Source organism: Sylvia atricapilla, chromosome 19, assembly GCF_009819655.1.
Source record: "Sylvia atricapilla isolate bSylAtr1 chromosome 19, bSylAtr1.pri, whole genome shotgun sequence".
Taxonomy (NCBI): Eukaryota; Metazoa; Chordata; class Aves; order Passeriformes; family Sylviidae; genus Sylvia; species Sylvia atricapilla.
The window spans coordinates 10043786-10063900 of record NC_089158.1 but is presented as its reverse complement, the minus strand read 5'-3'; the positions used below and the strand labels follow the sequence as shown (position 1 = coordinate 10063900).

Here is a 20115-nt window from a genome sequence, read left to right as displayed (position 1 = left end):
CAGCAAGCTTCAAGTATTCTTTGCTATGCTCAAAGCAACAGTACAAGAACTAAGTGCTGGTGTTTATTACTGAAGATGATATTCACAGGCTTTTCAGGGATTTTATTGGTCTGGCGATGGTAAAGTGGTTTGGAGGTGGAAAATCATCACATGTTTAGGTTAATTATTGAAGAGGAACAGCAGAAAAATTCTTTTCACTCGGAGAGTGCTTAAAGAAATTTCTGCAATGCTCCGGAAGCAAAGTTGGAAGCTGACCCAGTCCTCAAGGGCCAGAACTCAGGGTCTGAACTTGAGCTTTGAAGAGACCCAGAGGCTTTTCCCTGTGGATGCAGAGCACAGCGAGGCGCCTCTTGGAGCGCAGCAGCAGTGGGGTTATCCTGCGGCCAGCAGAGAGGCAATTCCGTTTGGCAGGGAGCTGCTCGGACTCTTTCAACCAGTACTGCTTAGAAACCTGCTTCGGAGGTAGTTACACATCAGCTGGACTCTGATGGCTTTGCAGCCCGCTTTTCCGGCTGTTGTGTGGCTGTGCTGAGTGCACAGCCGCTCAGTTCAGTGTCTGTCGCCCCTCGGGTCCCCGTCCCTGCCCGGGGCTGTGGCTCCAGGTGTCGCCGCGGGCCCGGCAGGGTGACCCCGAGCGCCTGCGCTGCGCCGCGCCGCCAGCAGAGGGCGTGCGGGGGGCAGGTACGGCCCAGGTGAGGGCCAGAGCCCTGGGGTGTGCCCAGGTGAGGGACAGACACCCCTGGGGTGTGCCCAGGTGAGAGATAGAGCCCCTGGGGTGTGCCCAGAGCCCCTGGGGTGAGCCCAGGTGAGGGACAGACACCCCTGGGGTGAGCCCAGGTGAGAGATAGAGCCCCTGGGGTGAGCCCAGGTGAGGGACAGAGCCCTGGGGTGAGCCCAGGTGAGAGATAGAGCCCCTGGGGTGAGCCCAGGTGAGGGACAGACACCCCTGGGGTGTGCCCAGGTGAGAGATAGAGCCCCTGGGGTGTGCCCAGGTGAGGGACAGAGCCCCTGGGGTGAGCCCAGGTGAGGGATGGAGCCCTGGGGTGTGCCCAGGTGAGAGATAGAGCCCCTAGGGTGTGCCCAGGTGAGGGACAGAGCCCCTGGGGTGTGCCCAGAGCCCCTGGGGTGAGCCCAGGTGAGGGCCAGAGCCCTGGGGTGTGCCCAGGTGAGGGACAGACACCCCTGGGGTGTGCCCAGGTGAGAGATAGAGCCCTGGGGTGTGCCCAGGTGAGGGACAGAGCCCTGGGGTGTGCCCAGGTGAGAGATAGAGCCCTGGGGTGTGCCCAGGTGAGGGACAGACACCCCTGGGGTGTGCCCAGGTGAGTACAGAGCCCCTGGAGTGAGCCCAGGTGAGGGACAGACACCCCTGGGGTGTGCCCAGGTGAGAGATAGAGCCCCTAGGGTGTGCCCAGGTGAGGGACAGAGCCCCTGGGGTGTGCCCAGAGCCCCTGGGGTGAGCCCAGGTGAGGGCCAGAGCCCTGGGGTGTGCCCAGGTGAGGGACAGACACCCCTGGGGTGTGCCCAGGTGAGAGATAGAGCCCTGGGGTGTGCCCAGGTGAGGGACAGACACCCCTGGGGTGTGCCCAGGTGAGAGATAGAGCCCTGGGGTGTGCCCAGGTGAGGGACAGAGCCCTGGGGTGTGCCCAGGTGAGAGATAGAGCCCCTAGGGTGTGCCCAGGTGAGGGACAGAGCCCCTGGGGTGTGCCCAGGTGAGAGATAGAGCCCTGGGGTGTGCCCAGGTGAGGGACAGACACCCCTGGGGTGTGCCCAGGTGAGTACAGAGCCCCTGGGGTGAGCCCAGGTGAGGGACAGACACCCCTGGGGTGTGCCCAGGTGAGTACAGAGCCCCTGGGGTGTGCCCAGGTGAGGGACAGAGCCCTGGGGTGAGCCCAGGTGAGGGACAGAGCCCCTGGGGTGTGCCCAGGTGAGGGACAGACACCCCTGGGGTGTGCCCAGGTGAGGGACAGACACCCCTGGGGTGTGCCCAGGTGAGGGACAGAGCCCCTGGGGTGAGCCCAGGTGAGGGACAGAGCCCTGGGGTGTGCCCAGGTGAGGGACAGACACCCCTGGGGTGAGCCCAGGTGAGGGACAGAGCCCTGGGGTGTGCCCAGGTGAGGGACAGAGCCCCTGGGGTGAGCCCAGGTGAGGGACAGAGCCTTGGGGTGAGCCCAGGTGAGGGATGGAGCCCACTGGGTTTGGGTTCTGAGCCCTGGGTTTGGGGTCTGAGCCCAGGTGAGTCCTCATGGCACACACACACTCATGTCCCTGGGAAACTGGAATTTCAGACGACCTTTTTCGATGAAATATGGTATGAAACTTATAATGTGTTATTGATTTACTTTACAGTAGAGTTAGAGCTGATGTCCAGTCGTCAAATTCCGCGTTCTAATTTGGGAGTTTCCCACCCAAATGTCTTTTCTTTCTAAGACTTCATTTAAGGATTTCAGGATTTCAGCTACAATGGGATAAATCCTGATAGCTATACATTAAGAGGCTGAATTTTTATTCTTTTCCTCTTAATTTTGCATCAGATTTCACATGGGCTTTTGAGGGAGGAAAGTGCAGGTAGTTCTGGATTGAGTGAAGAGCTCTGGCATTTTATTTAAAAAGAAAACAAAAGCAAACCCAAGTTTGTGTAGTTTTGCATTGGTTCACAAACTTCCTGGACAAAGTTAGTGGTTTGCAAAGGTCCCATGTGCAACTGAATTTTACTGAATTTGAAGTTTTTGTTGGGTTATTCAGGTTTTGTACCCAAACCGAAATCATTCTTTTGAAGTGAAATACAGAAACATTTGTGTGGAAATCCCTCTCGGCCAAAATAGCTGAGCTCTGCACCACTCTTTTTCTAAGATAAAAAGAAATGAATCCATAATAGTTTGTGACAGATGGCAGAAAATGTAACTAACTGAATGTGATTCTGTATGGAGTTATTTGAGGTTTTTGGTGTGATTTGTTGTGAGTTCCTCTCCTCCCCCCTTTCCTTCCCTTTGATTGCAGTCTTTGTCCATTTATTCTTAGGACAGAATAAGATTTCTGAGCAGGGGCCTCTCTTGTGGTGCAAAGTGAGAATTGTTTTTAATTGAGCAGAAACATGTGGAAGGATCAGGAATATCTCAAGGGATTACAGAAAAATTCCAAATTTGTACTACTTACAGCTTGTGTTTAGAGCGGGGTCTGCTGGGAATAAATGTTAGTTAGTGTGACCTGTGACCTTAAAAACTGTTGACATGGATTTCAGCCAGAAACTGGCCACAGAACTCCTTTGTTAGGCTCATTCATAGCTCCTTGAAAACTCCAGTCAGTGAAAGTTGCCAGCTCAAATCTAAGGAAAGCAGAGCCCTTTTTCTCTCTCTCTCTTTTTTTTTTTTTTTCTTTCTTTCTTTTTCTTTTTTTTTTTTTTTTTTTTTTTTTTTTTTTTCCCATGCTTTGGAAACAGTGGCCGCCCCTCAAGCAGCAAGACTTCTTTAATGGGGCTGCAGGGCCGGGCCCTGATTGGAACTGACAGCTTCCTGGCCCGAGTGTGCCAACTGGCAGGGCCCTGGGCCATGGGACAGACACACAGACACACACGGACAGACACACAGACAGACAGTGCCGGGCCTGCCCAGAGCCCCGGGCAGTGCCCACTGCCCCCGGGACTGACCCCAGAGCCCCTCAGGACCGACCCCAGAGCCCCCCAGGACTGACCCTACAGCCCCCCAGGACTGACCCTACAGCCCTACTGGGAGTGACCCCACAACCATACTGGGACTGACCCCAGAGCCCCGGGCAGTGCCCACTGCCCCCGGGACTGACCCCACAGCCCTGCTGGGACTGACCCCAGAGCCCCCCAGGACTGACCCTACAGCCCTGCTGGGACTGACCCTATAACCATACTGGCACCGACCCTACAGCCCTGCTGGGACCGACCCTACAGCCCTGCTGGGAGTGACCCCAGAGCCCCCCAGGACCGACCCCACAGCCCTGCTGGGACTGACCCTACAGCCCTGCTGGGACCGACCCTACAGCCCTGCTGGGGCTGACCCCAGAGCCCCGGGCAGTGCCCACTGGCCCCGGGACTGACCCCAGAGCCCCCCAGGACTGACCCCAGAGCCCCCCAGGACTCACCCTACAGCCCTGCTGGGACTGACCCTACAGCCCCCCAGGACTGACCCCAGAGCCCTACTGGGAGTGACCCTACAGCCCTGCTGGGACTGACCCCAGAGCCCCCCAGGACTGACCCCAGAGCCCCCTGGGACTGACCCTACAGCCCTACTGGGAGTGACCCCAGAGCCCCCCAGGACTGATCCTACAGCCCTGCTGGGAGTGACCCCACAACCATGCTGGGACTGACCCCAGAGCCCCCTGGGACTGACCCCAGAGCCATAGTGGGAGCGACCCCACAGCCATACTGGGGTGGATCCCAGTGCCCCCAGGGACAGGGACTGACCCCACAGCCCACAGGGATCTGTCAGGGACAGTCCAGCCCCACAGCCCTGCTGGGGGAAAAAATCCCAGCCCCACAGCCCTGCTGGGGAAAAAATCCCAGCCCCACAGCCCTGCTGGAGCCCAGTCTGGGGGAGGAGTGTTTGTGATGGGGCTTGTTTTATAGTAATTGTCCTGTTGTCTTCTAGAATTCTCACTTTTCATTGATTTGGCCAAAATCGATGTTTTGTTTCCATATGTATCTGTATGATTCTTTGAAGCCTTGCAGAAGATGTTTGGTAATGGCTGGAAACGCTTGGAACACTTTTTGGACAGTCTGTTTGGTCCTTGAGGTGTATCGACCCTGGAATCCCTGTTCTACTTAAAATGCTTGGGAGATGAAAGCAAATGGCAAACTGCTTCTGTTAGACATGGCAAAGGCCACAAAATACATGTATAAATCATGGGCAATTTGATCTCTGATTCAACGCTATAACAGAATTGTACCTAATGAAAATGTTGCTGTTGAGCCTCTGATGCCTTCATAGATTTTTTTTTTCGTTATTATTTTTTAGCAGTGGCTTCAGCACTTGCACTGACTGTCAGTGAGAGCTGGAGAGCAGATTCCTCAGTTCCTTTGCTCGGGCCTTAGAGAGAAAAGAGGAGAGGGCAGGCAGGACTGGAGCTGCGGCCTGACCTTCTTTCACAGAAGCTGGAGTTTGTTACAAGCTGTGACTGTGGCAAACCAGGGCGACTTTCCGTGCTGGGTGACAGGAAATTGAGCTGAAGTGGCTCAGAAAATGTGCGAACGCCCCGAGGGCGTGTGCAGGGCCGGAGGGGCTCCGGGTGCTGCAGGCATTCTGCCTTAACTTGACATGTTTATAAAACAGTTTACATCTCAAAAGTTTAGGGTTTTTACCCCTGCTGATTCGCTTCAACAGACACTGGCTCTTATTTTCAGTTGCTTGTCAGAATATATATGGAAAAGTGATGAACCTAGTGAAGAGGGCGCTTGACATCAATTAAATTTAGCTATCTGCTTTGTGTTTCTTCTTCCTGATATGCTGTCTCCAGTATAGCTTTTCTAAACTTCCTGTGGTTTTCCCATTATTGTCCTTACAAGTTTTACAAGATAGAGATGAGCTGTTTGAAACTACTGTTCCAGGAAAAGAAGAATAGGATTTTGTATTACATCTGCTCATTTGTTGTCTTCCATTTTCATCTCTGCCATTAACCATTTTGTAGAGTCTAGAAACTTCTTCCAGAAAAGCCTGTAAGGCCTAGCATCTTCTCTTGCTCAAGTATCTTTAAATAAGATAATAGTAATTTAAATAAGCTAATAATGCCTTATGACTGGAGATGGGGATTTGAAATCCTTGCTGCAGAAGCTTTACTCTGTGTGATCAGCTGGTGATGTTTAAACCAGAAGATCTCCTCTGTTTCTGTAATTTTTTTCTCTTTCTGTCCACTAGAAACAGAAATGATTTATTTCCATCTAGTGAGTTGGAAGTTTGATCTGCAGGCATGGCTGGCTGCACTCAGGTGCTGAGTTCATAAGAAGTTATTTGGGTGATATTAGGAAGATGTTTTTTCCCTCAGAACATCCAGATACACCAGATTGCTCATGGGTGAGTGCAGCCATAAGCTGTACAAAAAAACCTGGTGTGTCCTGGGAAGTACTGATATTGGAAATAAATATTAAAAGTCAAATTTTCAGTAGCCAAACTTTAGTCTCTCCCTGCTGGTAAATCACAGGTTGCAAAGAGTGCCCATACGGTGTTTGGCATTGCAGTAAAGATGCTGATTCTGTGTTTCACTGTGTCCGTGCACATACACATCATTATTCTTAGTTGAAACTTGCAGTGTTGTCCTTTAACACTGGTGCTTATTTATTTCTTTGTTGATCCTGGTACCAGGGCTGAGCTGTGCGCTTGCATGAGCGTTGCAGTGGGATGAAGTTATGGCCCTGGTGAGTTAGCAGCAGGCAGAAGAAGTGCAGGGAGCTGTTTACAGGAGCCCATGGATTCTGCCTTTCTGTGGAAGCATTCAAGCAGCACGGCCTGCACAGTCTGTTTGGCACAGTAGCTGCTCTCAGCTGGCCCCGTGCCCTCCTGCTGTTAGGCAGGGCAGAGGATGTGCCAGATCCCGCCTTGTGCCGGAGCAGAGCCTGCCTGCAAATCTGCTTGTAGTTAGCCTGGGGCCTTTTGGCAGCACTCTACAGCCCATTGATTTAGTTGCAATCCTTTTTCCTTAATATTTTCCATCTGGCCAACAATGACCTATAACGACAGACACAAAACAGAGTTTGAATTATGAGCAGCGTAATTGTGCGAACGCTTCCAGCTCTCGCTCTAGAACCTGCGCTGATGGGTGCCGTGGGGTTGTTCCACAGGGCTGGGGCTAAAGGAGAGGCCTTGGAGCTCTCCAGCTCCAGCTCTGTCCCAGAGAAACGTGCCTTCCAGTTAAACTGAGTGTCTCCTAGTCTTGCCTTTCCTTTGGGCCTGAGCTGGGGGTGCAGCTCCAGCAGCTTCCTCACGCTCCCCTGTGCCCACTGCCAGGGCCAAACCTCCCCAGCAGGAGAGAGGGACCCTGGAGCAGGGCAGGAACAGAGCATGGAAACACTCCAGGACGTGCAGCAGCAGGGCTGGGGCCTTGCACTGTCAGGGGTGTTCTGAGCTCCACCTGCAGCTGTGCTTCCAGAGTGGGCTGTTGTCAGCTCCCCCAGCTGTGGACAAGCAGAATTATTGCTCCCATTACACTGGTCCCAAACACTTCCAGTCTTCTGTGTCTTTCGAGTCAGTATCCTTGAAGAAAATCTGTGAACTCACTTGTGCTGTTCCACACATTGCAGGGAATACTAGTGTAAGTGACTTTTAGTAAATGTGAGGAATAGTGAAGCTGCGTCACAGAAAGTTTATTGCAGATTTTGTTGAAGCTTTAATCTTGACTGCAAGTCAAAACACTTTTGTAAAGTATCAATGAGAAGGATCACAACAAGAATGTCAAGTGTTAGCAACGTATTACAATGGTGCAGTTGGATAAAGCTGATAGTACTGCATTCAGTCCAGCTACTTCACTGGTCTTGCCTTCTGACCAGAAACCAATTTTACTTAATTAATTAGGCCTTCATGTCACGCCTTCCTTCGTTACTGAACAACTGTAACAGAAGTAATTAAATCATGTCACTTTTTATTACCTTTGGCCCTGGCTGAGTGGCTTGGAAACTTCATCTTAGAGCTAATACAAACAGAATTAGTGCATCACCTTGGGGAAAAGCCCCTCCCTGGCATCAAAAAGGCAGGGAGGAAGTAGTTAGAGTAGAAGATGGATAGATCCTCTCTTCCACAAATGGATCACTTTTGGGCTGCTGTCTGAAGGCTTACAAATGCATCTGTCAGGAGCGAGAGCATCCTGTCCCTGCTGACAGATGTGTACAGCATTCCCAAAGAGATTACATGGCAACTTCCTCCTTCAAAACGGGAGCTGTGGCAGAGCCCCGGGGTTATGCAGAGGTAATTGGAGACGCCGGCGCTGCTCGAGAGCTGGAACTGCCCAGAAAAGCTGCTCCAGTAACTCGAGCGTGTTGTTCCAATAGGAGCCGTGATCCAGGCACTGTAATCACGGCAGAGAGGCTTTGTGTGGCTTCCTGGAGGCAGAGTTCCAAATGAAACCCCTGCCTGTTTATGGGCATGCTTGATAAGGGGCAGGTCTTGGTCCTGCACTAACTGTCCTCAGTGTGTTTTAGAATCTGTTAGTAGTAGAGTATCCAGAGAATAAAATGATTGTGGGCACTTTCCTGGTTTAATCATTTGCTTAAGCTGATGGTTAGACAAGAGGTGTCATAAATAACAATTGGGCTTGCTGGCCAGGAAATGGGCCAGAAAGACTTTTCTGTTAATTAATGTGGCATACATTTTCAGGAATTCTGTGGAGAGGCTCGTCAGTGGTATTTCTGCAGGTGAAGATCAAGTACTGTCATTTTGTGTGCTTATTTTTACATCTGAATGTTTGCTGCAAATCCTAAACCACTGTACACGGTGGTCATAAACAATCTGAGCTCAGATATCAGACTCTGACTTGATCTTTGCAGCCTTCCTATTGACATCTTGCTCTGCAAGTGCTTGTTTGCTGTAAGTAAGGTGATTTATATATGTCTAACCCAGTTCCTTGCATTCTCAAATTATCAGTTGCAAGTACCACAGCGCTGACATAATCATGAATTTTTCACTTGGCTCTTTCAGCTCTGCTTGGGTTTGAGTTTAACTTTCATGACTTCCTACCAACTTTGCTTATTATTAGGAGCCGTGTGTACTCCCTCTGAGCATGTGAATATTTCTTCACTGTGATGAAGCTCCCTCCCTGTGAAGGGAACTGTAAAACCTCTTGCTTCGCTTAACTTTCTTGCCAGGAGGGACCGCAAGTGGTTTGGGGAATGCAAAGAGAGGTACACGTAATTGATTTCTCCTCTGTTACTGAAGTATCCTCATTCCCTACCCCAAAGTTCTCTGCAGCTAATTGGCCAAAATGCAAGGATTCAGAACTCAGACACAGGTATCACAGTACACAGCTGATGCTCAGCTTTGACTTTTCAATATGTGGCAAATCCCTTCAGCAGCTGGGCACAGCTGCTGTGCACTGGGGCTCTTGAACACAGAGGTGTGTAAAATTTTTCTGTTTGAGACAAAGTGATGCAGAGTCCCCAGGCAGGTGCAAAGGAGAGCCCCTGTACTGCAAAACCCAGACCTTTTAAGGTTAGGCCTTCATCAATTCCATAGTTTTAAATCAGAACAAACATAATTCAGCCAACCACCATGTGAACATGTGATGCTTACATAACTTGTTTTTCTATCTCTAATTCAGCCGAGTCACTTCCCCATAGTCTCTTAGCCGAAGTAGCAGGTCTGAGCCATGGTTTTAACAGAGTAACAAGGCCTTTATTTTATAAGGCATTACCTATGGGCAACATTCTCCCCTTCAGGAATTTATCTCCATTACTGATGGGACACAAGCTCTGTCCCAGGGTGGCTTTGGAGCTCACTGCAGCACGTGCCAGAGCACAGGGCCTGGTGGCTGGGAGGGAGCACTTTTGATTTATAATAAAAAGTTCATAATGCTACTGAAATTTCAGCTGAAACTTAGTACTAGAGGGCATAGCTTGACAAGCACATATGATTGGAGTCAGTAATGAAAAGGAGCTGTTTCTCTGGTCAAGGAAAAAGGGTTAATTTGCATTGGGATGAAAAGGCTGTTCAGGATCTACTATTTCAACCTGTGATAGACTTAACGGCAGGCTTTGATCCCCAAATGAAATGTGATGGATTTCAACTGATGCCAGATGTCTCAAACCTAGTGGGATCTCTGGTTGTCTGCCACATCTAGAATTCTCTCTTCCAGCACTTTCATGTGTGCTTTTAAACGTGGTTTGAGAAGAGAGATTCCTTGACAAGCTAAGCCTTTGGAATCCTCTCTCTGTATTGTCACTTTGGTGGGGATCCTGAGGCTCTCATGCTGTCTGGTGCATCCTGCTTTTAAAAGTCCAGCTTCACGTGCCAAACTGCTCTAACTGCTTCATAACCATTTTTTTTTTTTAAGTCCAGATAATTTAGAGCCAGTATAATCTGTAACTTTTCTTAGTTTAAGGCTGTTCTCTACCCTCTTCATATTTGCTATTTCGAGCATTTTACCCTGGCTGAGTGAAGCCACTGGCCAATGTGTTTCTGTTAGTGCTAAAGGGAATGTAATTGTTGACATTTTACTCCAAGGATATCTTGTTGCATTTCATAAATCTCCGCTATAAAGTGCCAAGCCCTTCAGCATACCCATCTTCTCACCCAGGGGCCTTTCTGGGAGATCTCTTGCCCATGGTTTTAAGGAGAGCATACAGATAATTGTCAGAGTGTGCTGGAAATGCAAACAAATGTTCTTCTTGTTTTTCTTATGTACCTTTATTTCCTGTCACTCCTTCAGTCCTTTGCTCTCAAAGATGTGTGAGGTTTCTTTGTTGTTCTTAAACTAAAAAAACTCCAAAGATCTACAAGTTTCTCTTCTGTAAAGGAACGAGACACCATACAATTGTGAATGATCTACCTGAGGACAAACAGACAGTCCCAAATCAGACCAGGCCACAGAGATACAGCTGAAATAAATTGAACACAAAACAGTCTAGCATAAAATTCAATAAGCTTTCTAAAATTTGAGAGCGATTAGCAGTTCACAAGGAGAAAGCTTGACTGTTGAATGTACTTCAGATTTGGCACATTCTAATCCGTGCTTGTGTCTGTGAACATCCAGTCCCTTGTGCTGTGGTGGCCCTGGGAGCCAGAGGTGTGGGGTTCCTGCTGCCCAGGGTGAGCTCTGGTGCTCCAGGCTGCTAAAACCCACTGCTTTCAGAGGAAATGTTTTCTAACAAAAGTCCGAGGCACGTTTTCCGTGAAAGAACTGTTTGTTTTTCAGACTGTGGAGTGAAGCTGTGTTGTCCCTTCTCTGCCAGAGGCCGGGAGGTGGCAGTGGGTGCTGCACAGTGCCACACACTCCTGCTGAACTCCTCTGAATTCCTTCTGTGTACAGAGATTCCACAGTGCAGCTGCACTGGACTCTTCTTCCCCCACAAGGTCTTAGAGTGAGCACAGAGAGCCCTGGGGAGGGTGACACTTTGTCCCACTCAGGCTGCAGCTGCCGTGTCCATGTCCCCAGTTAGATGGCAGTGCACGAGCAGAAGCCTCTCTGAACGGGCATCTGGCACTTCTTAGCTTGACCAAACTGTGAGATTTTTACATCATAACTCTCTTGGTGGCAGTTTCCTGCCTCTGTGCTGTCCTGAGGACATTCAGCTGCCTTGAGCTGCTCTGGTCACTGCAGCTCCAGGGAGCTCTTTGGGAAGGGCTGCACAGAGCTGGCATTTGGGGAGTTTGGGAGGCTTTGAGTGAGGAGCTTGCTGGAGCTTCTCAGACATGGTCACACTGCAGGAAAACAGGAAAGGGAATGTTTGAATTGTTGTTGTTAATACGCAATGGCACGTCAGCAAAGTAAGCACTTGCTGTTGACATTTACTGAGATGCTCCCGAAGATGAGATCCAGCTCTGTGGGGTTTAGTGCTTCTGAAATACGTCCATGAGTCATGCTTAAGCTGCATAACTTGAAACTGAATCATGGAATGATCACTTCTGGGTGATAATCAAAGGGAAGTTTATGACAAAATCAGGGGAAATGCAGGAAGAGAGGAGCTGTGGGAGCAAGGAGAGGCAAGGGTGCAGCTGGGTCTGTGCGCGGGCAGGGGCACTTCCAGTGGGGCAGGTCTGACACACAGGCAAACCTGACAGAAAAAAAAGAAAGAAAAAGCTGATGTTCAAAGGAAGGTAAGGCTGCATCTCATCCACAGGCACAGGGGTTGCTATGGAGATTTGGGGTGTCTGTGCTTGAGCTCCTGAGTGTGAGAAGGTGTCAATAGACTGAGTCTAGAGCAGAGAATAACGAGGCACCGAGCTCCATGAGGTGTAGGGAAGACCCTGGGACACAGAAACAGCTGAACTGAGAATTTAGCCTACGGAAATCCCCAACTGAGCCTAGAGATGCCTTGGTTCTTTCAAATGCGTTTTGTAAAGGTGCTGGAGACGCTGGGTGGCAGAAGGAAAAGAAGGTGGGGAAAAGATTTTAATTGTGTATTCCTGCAAGGAGAATAATAGCATGTGGAGAGTCATCCCTCTCTTGAGCAGAGAAATGGGATTAGTTTTAAAAATCTGTACTTCAATGTCACTTTACTTCATCATAACTGTTAACAATTAGGGAAATTTAGGAATAATTAAGAAGAGAAATGAATACATTTAATGAAGGGAAGGAAAAGGTATTTTGGTAATGTGTTTTTGCTATTTAAAATCATGTTTGCATAGAACCCCTGAAGAGCATTGTGGCTTGGCAAACATAACTTAGTTCACCATTAGAACCATTGCTAACCTAAAATAATATGTGATTCTGTGGTTAGGAATAATGCTGGCTGGGGGGAGAATCATTAGTTCCAGGTACAGGAGGATGGAAAGAAGCAATACTGGGTTTAAGTTTAAATTGCAGAGTTTTATCTTTAAATGCAAGAAGTCCTAAGATAACAAGTCACCAAGAGACTGAGATAATTTTTGATATGTTTTCCATCCTTGCATTTTTTCCAATGCAGTGTTGGGATTATCTGCAAAGATCCTTCTGAGTTCTTGCTGAGGAGCTGTCATTTGTCCTGCAGGAACTGACAGACAGAAATGTGTTCTGCTTTACCAGGAACCTTCACTGGGTTCCTACACTGAAATGAAAAATGGCAGTAATAATAATAATAATTACAATAGGTAGCAATTCCATCTCTTTTTTTTTCAATTTGCTGAATCTTCCTTGGTATTTTCAGCTCTCTCCTGACTGTGCTGCTGTTGGTTACAGTGGTGGTTGGAGGGGACACAGGAGAGGAGCAGCTGCCCAGTGGCACAGGTCACTCCTGTTGCAGTGTCACTGTGCTGGGCTCCTGGGGACATCCCTGCCACAGCCGAGGACCTGGGCACAAGGGGGGGAATTGGCATTTGTTGTTATCTCTTCTTCAGAGTCCTTGAACTGCAGCACTGGGTGTTTTAGTGGCACATGCAGGAGAAGTGCTGGCAGAAGATGCATTTGGCCTGAATTTCCTCTTCCTTACACTTTTGTCAGTGAAGTTAGTGATGATGTGTCTATAGTTCACGTAATAATGAGGTCGTGATTGTATCCTGTGTTCTAGGTCACTAGATTATTGTGCTGAGGAAAAAGGTCAAGATTTGGGAACTCCATGAAACCAATCCTGGCTAATACAGACAGATTTTGTAAGCCTGTCACCACAGAGAAGTGTGCCCATCTGCAAAATGGAAATGACTGTTCTGTTTTGCAAGGGAGATGGCAGTTGGTTATGCTGTTATCAAAATATATATAGTATGTGTTATAAATAAATACGTGTTAAAAATTCCACTTCTGATCTGTGTGAATGGAAGGAGTAAAAGTTATGTGTGCTTGCAACTCAGCCTAGGAGGAGATGCTGCATGATCTGTGTTGATGTCAGACTAGTTCCTGAGTCCCAGGAATTTCACAGGAGAGCTGTACCTGAGTGCAGCTCAGCCTGGACACGGCCCAGGAGCTGCTCTGCTGCTCCAGGAATTGTCAGCCAAGGTGGCACTTCACAGCTCCAGAGGAAACCAGAGGTGCCACGGTACCCTTCTGCAGGTGCCTCTGCTTTTTATGGTGTCAGCACACCAGTGGGTGGAATGCTGGAGCTGGCAGCGTTAAACGTGAGTTTTATAAACAGTTGCTATGGTAATTGGCAAATCTTCATCAACCATTTGAAAAGGTCCCCCTTGCCACTGGGGTTTGCTGCTGCTGCACTGGGACATGCAGTGTTTTTGCTGACAAGGTTCCCAAACCCTGGAGTGCCGCCTGGAAGTTGGGTTTGAGGAGTTCAGCATTCACAGCTTGGGTATCCTGCTATGGCATCCTCCTTCCTGGCTGCCTGCTACAAATAACGCTGAAAAACTCTCTCCTTTTTGTGTTCCCTGTGGATTTCCCTCTCTGAGCTGTTTGCTGTCCCGGGTGCAGTGTGCTGGCCTTTGAAGTGCAGCCCTGCTGGGTGCTGTGTGTCCCCGGGGACTGGGGCCGCCCCGCTCCCGGGGCTCTGGGCAATCTCAGCGCTGAGCTTCCCTTCCTTTGCTTAACCTCTGACCCCTCGGAACAAGGCTTCATCAAAACTTCTGAGGTAGCTGAGAGGAAGGGGAAGTGTTCGGTTACAAATTAAATATGAGCAAGTCATAAGCCATAAATCTTCGGCGGTGCTACCAGTTGTGCTGCTTGAGGTCCGTGCCGTACGCAACGTTTTGGGTTATAAACTCAGCCTGTGTTGCTTTGGCTGCCTTGAGGATTTGCTTTCTATCAGAAAAAAAAAATCCACATTTTTTTTCCTTTTTGCTTTTGGCAGACACCTGGAAACGAATTCAGATAACTGTATTTCTTGGGGGATTTTTGAGACTTTTTTTCAACTTTAACTGGTCACAGTTTGGTGTAATAAAAGCAGGACTGTTTTATTCTTGAGTAGTCAACACATGGATTAAGTGATGAAGTAAGAGTATTGAAGATGGCAGGATAAGTTAACCTTCTAAAGTATCCAGAAATTTTGGGACGAGAGAGATCCTGAACTGTGTGGTGACCATGGAGCGGGGTGAAAACTAAAATGAGATTGTCTGCAGAGTTTGCACAATTTTGTGGGGGGTTTGTCTTCATTTGTCTTGCCCCTCTCTTGAGCAAGAGCCACACAGATCCCCGTGTGCTGTGGAGGGCTGAGTTCTGCTTCAAATACCAGCTCATTTCCTCAGACTCCAAACTGTGACACTGTCCTCAAAGTGGGACTTCATATTCAAAACAGCAAAAGCAGCAGTTATGATGAGATGCTAACCCATCATTTGGAAAACGAGGAGGAGTGAATGTTATAAAAAGGACAGTAGGTTCAGCAGAGGATACTGGGGAAGAGGAGGGAGAGGCAGGGAGTCAGAAGTGTGGCAGAAATGGGGCTGTGGCTGTTTCTGGGGGGGTGTGCTGGTGTTGTGACACTGTGTGAATATGAGACCTGTCTGAGCTATTTTTACTGGAATCACAGAGGCTCTTTCCTCAGTGCCAAGTAAAAAATTTTAAATTGGTGCTGAGTAAAAAATGTACAAGATACGACACACAGACATTAGAAGCACAGTTCTGGTTTTAAGGATTCTCGTTTTAACTCTGGAAATGTGTTTTTCTGGCCAAGTCCCTGGGCGATTAGGCAGAAGTTTTAATGGTGCCCCCGTGGAAGCTGCTTTGGTTCCCCACTGCCAGGGAGCTCTCTGCCTTCCTGCTCTTCTGTCTTCTCAAACTTGTGATAGATGCCTTGCACGGATTTGTTTACCAGGTTCTTAATCTCTACTTAGCAGATATGTTTGGAGAAGATTTCTTGTTACTCCTGTAATGGCTTTTAACTCTGCTGAAGTTTATTTAACTAAACGGAGAGAAAGAAACTTATCTTCTACCTAATCCTTCTGGATTGTTTACAATATAACGTCAAACTTAAATGCTGTTTAAAGTGGTAATTGTCTGTCTCTCTGCTCTATTCCAATACACACTTTGTAAAGATGTTTAGAGCGTATTAATTTAAACGATAATGCTGTCATATAACATGAAAAGTTAAGTTGCTTATCAGTATATTTTGATAAGCTACTTACATTTTACAGTAGCATTTGCAGGCTTCAAACAAAGGCTAATGATGGAGTGCCAGTCACTTTGTCTGTCTCATAGAGAGCTTCTCACCTCATCCATCAGCAGAGCTGCACAGCCAGGGACCACGGGGCACTCCATTCCTTACAGCTGTCAGGATGGAGTCATATTTTATAAAAACTTTAAGTCCTCTCTAACCATATCAAAATAGAATCCATTTGCTTCAGAAAGCGGCTGTGATTAAGGAGCATCAGGGAGTGCATCTGTGGCTGGTTCTGCATTCACCAGAGCTGAGGGAAATTCCTCACTGGCCTTGGGAGAGGGACTGAAATAAAGAACTGTGCCACGAGAACAGGGCACAGAATCCTGCCAAAGCTGCAGTGACAGGGAACATCCTCACTGTCTTACTTTGTGCAATGGAGATGTAAAGTAAATGAAAAAGATGTGATTTTTCTGCGTGTTTCCCTTTTAATTTTGTTTCTTCTTCTCTTTGGGAAGTTGCATGCATGTGCTGAAGGTGAACTTTCTGTTTGACTGAAGCAAGGGCCAGGCTACATACACTGATGGAAAGAGATTTTAAAACAAAAACTGAGATACTAATTGGTCAATTTTTGAAGTCCACTTGTATTAGGATTTAAAACCAAAATAACTGTCTTTTCTTTTTTTTTTTTCTTTTTTTTCAGTTACCTCCCGTGGTTTGAAGTCTTTTATAAACTACTCAATGTCTTGGCAGATTATTCAGCAAAAGGACAGGTATTATTCTACAACACTGACCCTCCTTTTCCTATCCCAATATCAAATGAGTGATGGTGAGAGGATGAAAGGCTGTTGGAAGAAGTGCTTCTATCAGTGATGACCATATAAATTATTAATCTGTATGATGCAGTGATACAGAAGATCATATTCAACTTGGCAAGTGCTTCTGAAAAATAAAAACACATTTAATTACCTTTTTGGGAAAGATAAAGTGCAGGCCTGTGGCTGTGGATCGTGCCCAAGTCCCTGCAGTCACCTGTGCTGGCTTTCCTGACTCCTGGGCTGTGTTCAGCACAGTTCCTTCACTCTGCACTCCCCCTATTGCAGGGTCCCACCAGTCTCTGCCAGGTGTCTGACCCAAGTTTGTCGTGGGCAGTAAAAGCAGAACTGATCTTACAAATGCAGAATGTTTCCCCACCCCTCTGCCCTGCCCTTCTGCCTCAGCCTTTAGCTGGTGCCAGCAGTGCTCACTCAGTATTCCTGGTTATTCCTCTCATTTCAGGATAGTCAGAGGAGTGAGCTCCTGGAAACATTTCACAAACTCACCATCCCTGAGCCAGGAACCTCTGTTCATCTTGGAGTGGTAAGTGTGGGGGGAGATGGAACCCAAGGTGTTTAATATTCATCCCGTGTCACAGCAGAGGAATGTCACAAGCAATCCTCTCTCCTGGAGCTTGTACACAGGTGTTGTTTGTCTGTGAGGAGCTGTGACATCCCCTCCTCACAACGGGGCCTCTGCTCCCCTCTCCCTAACCTCAGATGTCTTTGAAATGCAGCTGATGGGAGGAGGCTGAGTGTTCTCCCCTGGGAGTGTCTCACCATGCCCCCGGTGACCTGGGGCTGTCAGGAGCACCGAGGGACATTTATTGCCCACACTCCTGCACAGATCCTGCCCTGGGAGTTGGAGGGGGGAGCAAACAGGCACTAACCTGTCACAGCAGCCTTGGGAGTGTTAGCTGCTCATCACATTTTCTGCTTCCTTCTCCTCTTCCTTCCCCCTGCCTCAAAAAAACCTCACACAAAAAGGGATTCGTTTCATTTTTATATTTTGTGAGAAAATCAGGCAAAACACACTGACAGTATAGATTAATTATAAATTTTATTGATCAGATTGTATTTTGAATTTAGTCTTTTTGGGTTTTTGCCTTCATTTTTGCAGCTGTGGTGAGCACTGCAGATGCTCCTCGCTGCTGCTGCCAGCTGAGAGTTCCTGTGGACCCTCCTGGGAAGTGTCCCTTGCATCTCCTTTACTCCTAAAGCACTTTCTGGCAAGAAGCAGCTCCTGCCCCTTGCTCCTGCCAAGGCTGGCAGTGCCCAGGGAGCAGCTGTGTGGCCCTGGACTGTCCCCAGCCCCTCCAAGAGTCCCCTTGAGCAGCAGCTTTGCTGTTTAGGGGATGAGCTGTCTCCCAAGGCCAGGGGCAGTGGGGATATTCCAGCCTTTTCATACCAGTGGTTCCAAGGAATGCTGCCTGTCTCCCCTGGTCTCAGACATTTCATGGGTGATGGAGCAAGAAAGGATAGAAACAGCAGCCCAGGGACCGTGTCTTTCTGATTTTGTTTTGGCTGTTTCTGAGCCCACTGCGGGGTGGCAGCGAGGTTCCTCTGTGTGACACAGCTCTGAGTGCTGTTCCTCTGCCTTGGCACTGCCTCTTTGCAGCCAAACCAAACCAAACCAAATCAGAAATATACCTTGTGTTTCTCATTTAGTGTCTCCCTTCAGTGGGGCTGTGGTCCCCACCTGCTATTTCAGGTTACAGCCTGATCAGGAGGCACTGGGATGGCTGAGATTTGTGTGCAAGAGAATTGTGCCAATTGTGGAGCTGTGCCAAGGATGGAACAGCCTTTAAGGCTTCAGCCTTAATTAATAAGTAGCCCTGAGACAAATTGTGAAAATCTTAAATATTATGTGAATTGTATACAAGTGACATGCTCTGCTTTCCAAAGCCCTGACCAAGGACCGTGGTCAGACTGGGAGCTGGAGTGAACCTGGGCTCCTGGAATGCAGACAATTAAAAACACTGAACAATAGAATGAATTATGAAAATATGAGAGCAGTATGGTCTTTCAAAATATGCTTTTAGTGTGTGTAAAAGTGACCTAGAGCTTTTCAGTATTTCTCAGGTGAGCAGGCATTGAACCTTAGGAAGCATTTCCCAGAACATTTCCATAACTTCCCCCTTGGCTGGGATGAAGCTCCACTGCTGTGAGTCAGAGAAGGCCCAGCCTGCTGCTGCTCCCTGAGGTCCTTCCTGCTTGAATTACAGCCTGCCTTGGAGTTCCCTTGGCATCTGTCACAGCCCTGAGCAGCACACACATCTGGCTGTAGCAGCAGCTCTGAAGAACAAAAACATGGAATATAACTTTCCAGGAGCATTGGAGACTTTCTATCTTGCTGCATTTCCTATTGCTTGTGTGATCTGGGAAGCCAGCCTGTGGAATCCAGGACAGAGAACTCAGGCTGGTAGTTGGTAATGAATGTTCTGTCATTTTTACTTAGCTGAGAAACTCCTGTTACTGGTGATACCAATACCAAGCAATAAATTTAGATCGCTTTCGACATTATTGAAATAATCCATATTTGCTCTTTTTGTAGCACTCTTACTTTACTGTGCCTGACACCAGAGAGCTTCCCAGTATACCTGAAAATGTGAGTATTTGGGAGGACCCTACACTTTACTGTTTCCATTTAATGTCAGCAGATACATAGATTGCTCTGTTTGGGATAGGTTTCACTCTGTAAAACAGTGAGCACTCAGTAGCTGGCAGTCTGCATGTGTGATTAAAAGCTGAACTGTCTGAAGGACAAGGTGCTGATGGACAGATGGATGTGGGTAAACCAGCAGCTCTGCTACTCCTTCACTGCCACCCCTCTGGAAGAACCTGAGAGAGCAGGGAATGTGCTCTGCTTGCTCCCTGGCTCCTGAGAATGCCAAGCACCTCTGGGCTCCTTAGAGCCACTTTTTGGGAGGCTTTTTAAGCCTTGCACAGTGGTGTGTGTGTTCCAGCCTGGCTCAGCTTTCCAGCCAGATGATAAGTCTGTGGGGAGACAATGCTGGCATTTGCTTCTCTTAAATACTCTTTAATGTGCTCCTGCTCTGTCTCAGCCAAACTCCTGTGCCTGACATCTCCGTTTCCTTTCCCGAGCATTTTGCGGTCGGTCTCAGCATCATATCCTTCAGCTGATGGCATGAAAGAAAAAAGGGAATCATCAAGACACTCCATCTCATTTGTGGGTGATTTGTATAGCAGATAGCATTCAGGGCTTTTTGTTTGCCTTTCAAAACACTGTTGCTGGTTTTTCTGTGTTGCAGACTCTTCATACTGACACATATTCTGACAGGAAATTTAATAGATGTGCTCTTTCTTCTGAGGTGCTTTATTTTTGTACAAATATGATACACCGGGTGTAATTCAGGAATCAATTCCTGAGTGTAAACCAGCCATCAAATCTTGTCCTAATTCACAGGCTCATTCAATCCCAGAATGATTTGCTTGGAAGGAACCTTAAAGCCCATCCAGTGCCACCCCCTGCCATGGGCACCTTCCACTGTCCCAGGATCATTTCTTAGGAAGTTTTTATCCATCTGTTAAAGCAACTTTCCTGTGGAAGTTCAGCATGTTAGGGGATAATAATACAAGGAGATTAAATGGGCATAAATCTGCTGTGTTTTAATCAATTGACCTGATTTATTAAAAATTCCACATATCTTACCAGGAATTGCATCTAAA

At 48.0% G+C, this 20115-nt stretch overlaps 1 protein-coding gene across 10 annotated transcripts in view; it reads left to right on the top strand.

Annotated features, from left to right (window-relative positions):
* The window catches only part of DENND1A (DENN domain containing 1A), a 151704-nt gene that overhangs the window by 48601 nt on the left and 82988 nt on the right, over positions 1 to 20115 (top strand). For all 10 annotated transcript variants that reach the window (XR_010745074.1, XM_066332968.1, XM_066332964.1 and 7 more), the window contains exons 6-8: positions 16314 to 16383; positions 16889 to 16969; positions 18980 to 19033. Coding sequence is in view for 9 of the 10 variants with exons in the window: in XM_066332968.1 (XP_066189065.1) it covers positions 16314 to 16383; positions 16889 to 16969; positions 18980 to 19033 (205 nt within the window). In the remaining variant the exon portion in view is untranslated. The remainder of the gene's footprint in view (positions 1 to 16313; positions 16384 to 16888; positions 16970 to 18979; positions 19034 to 20115) is intronic.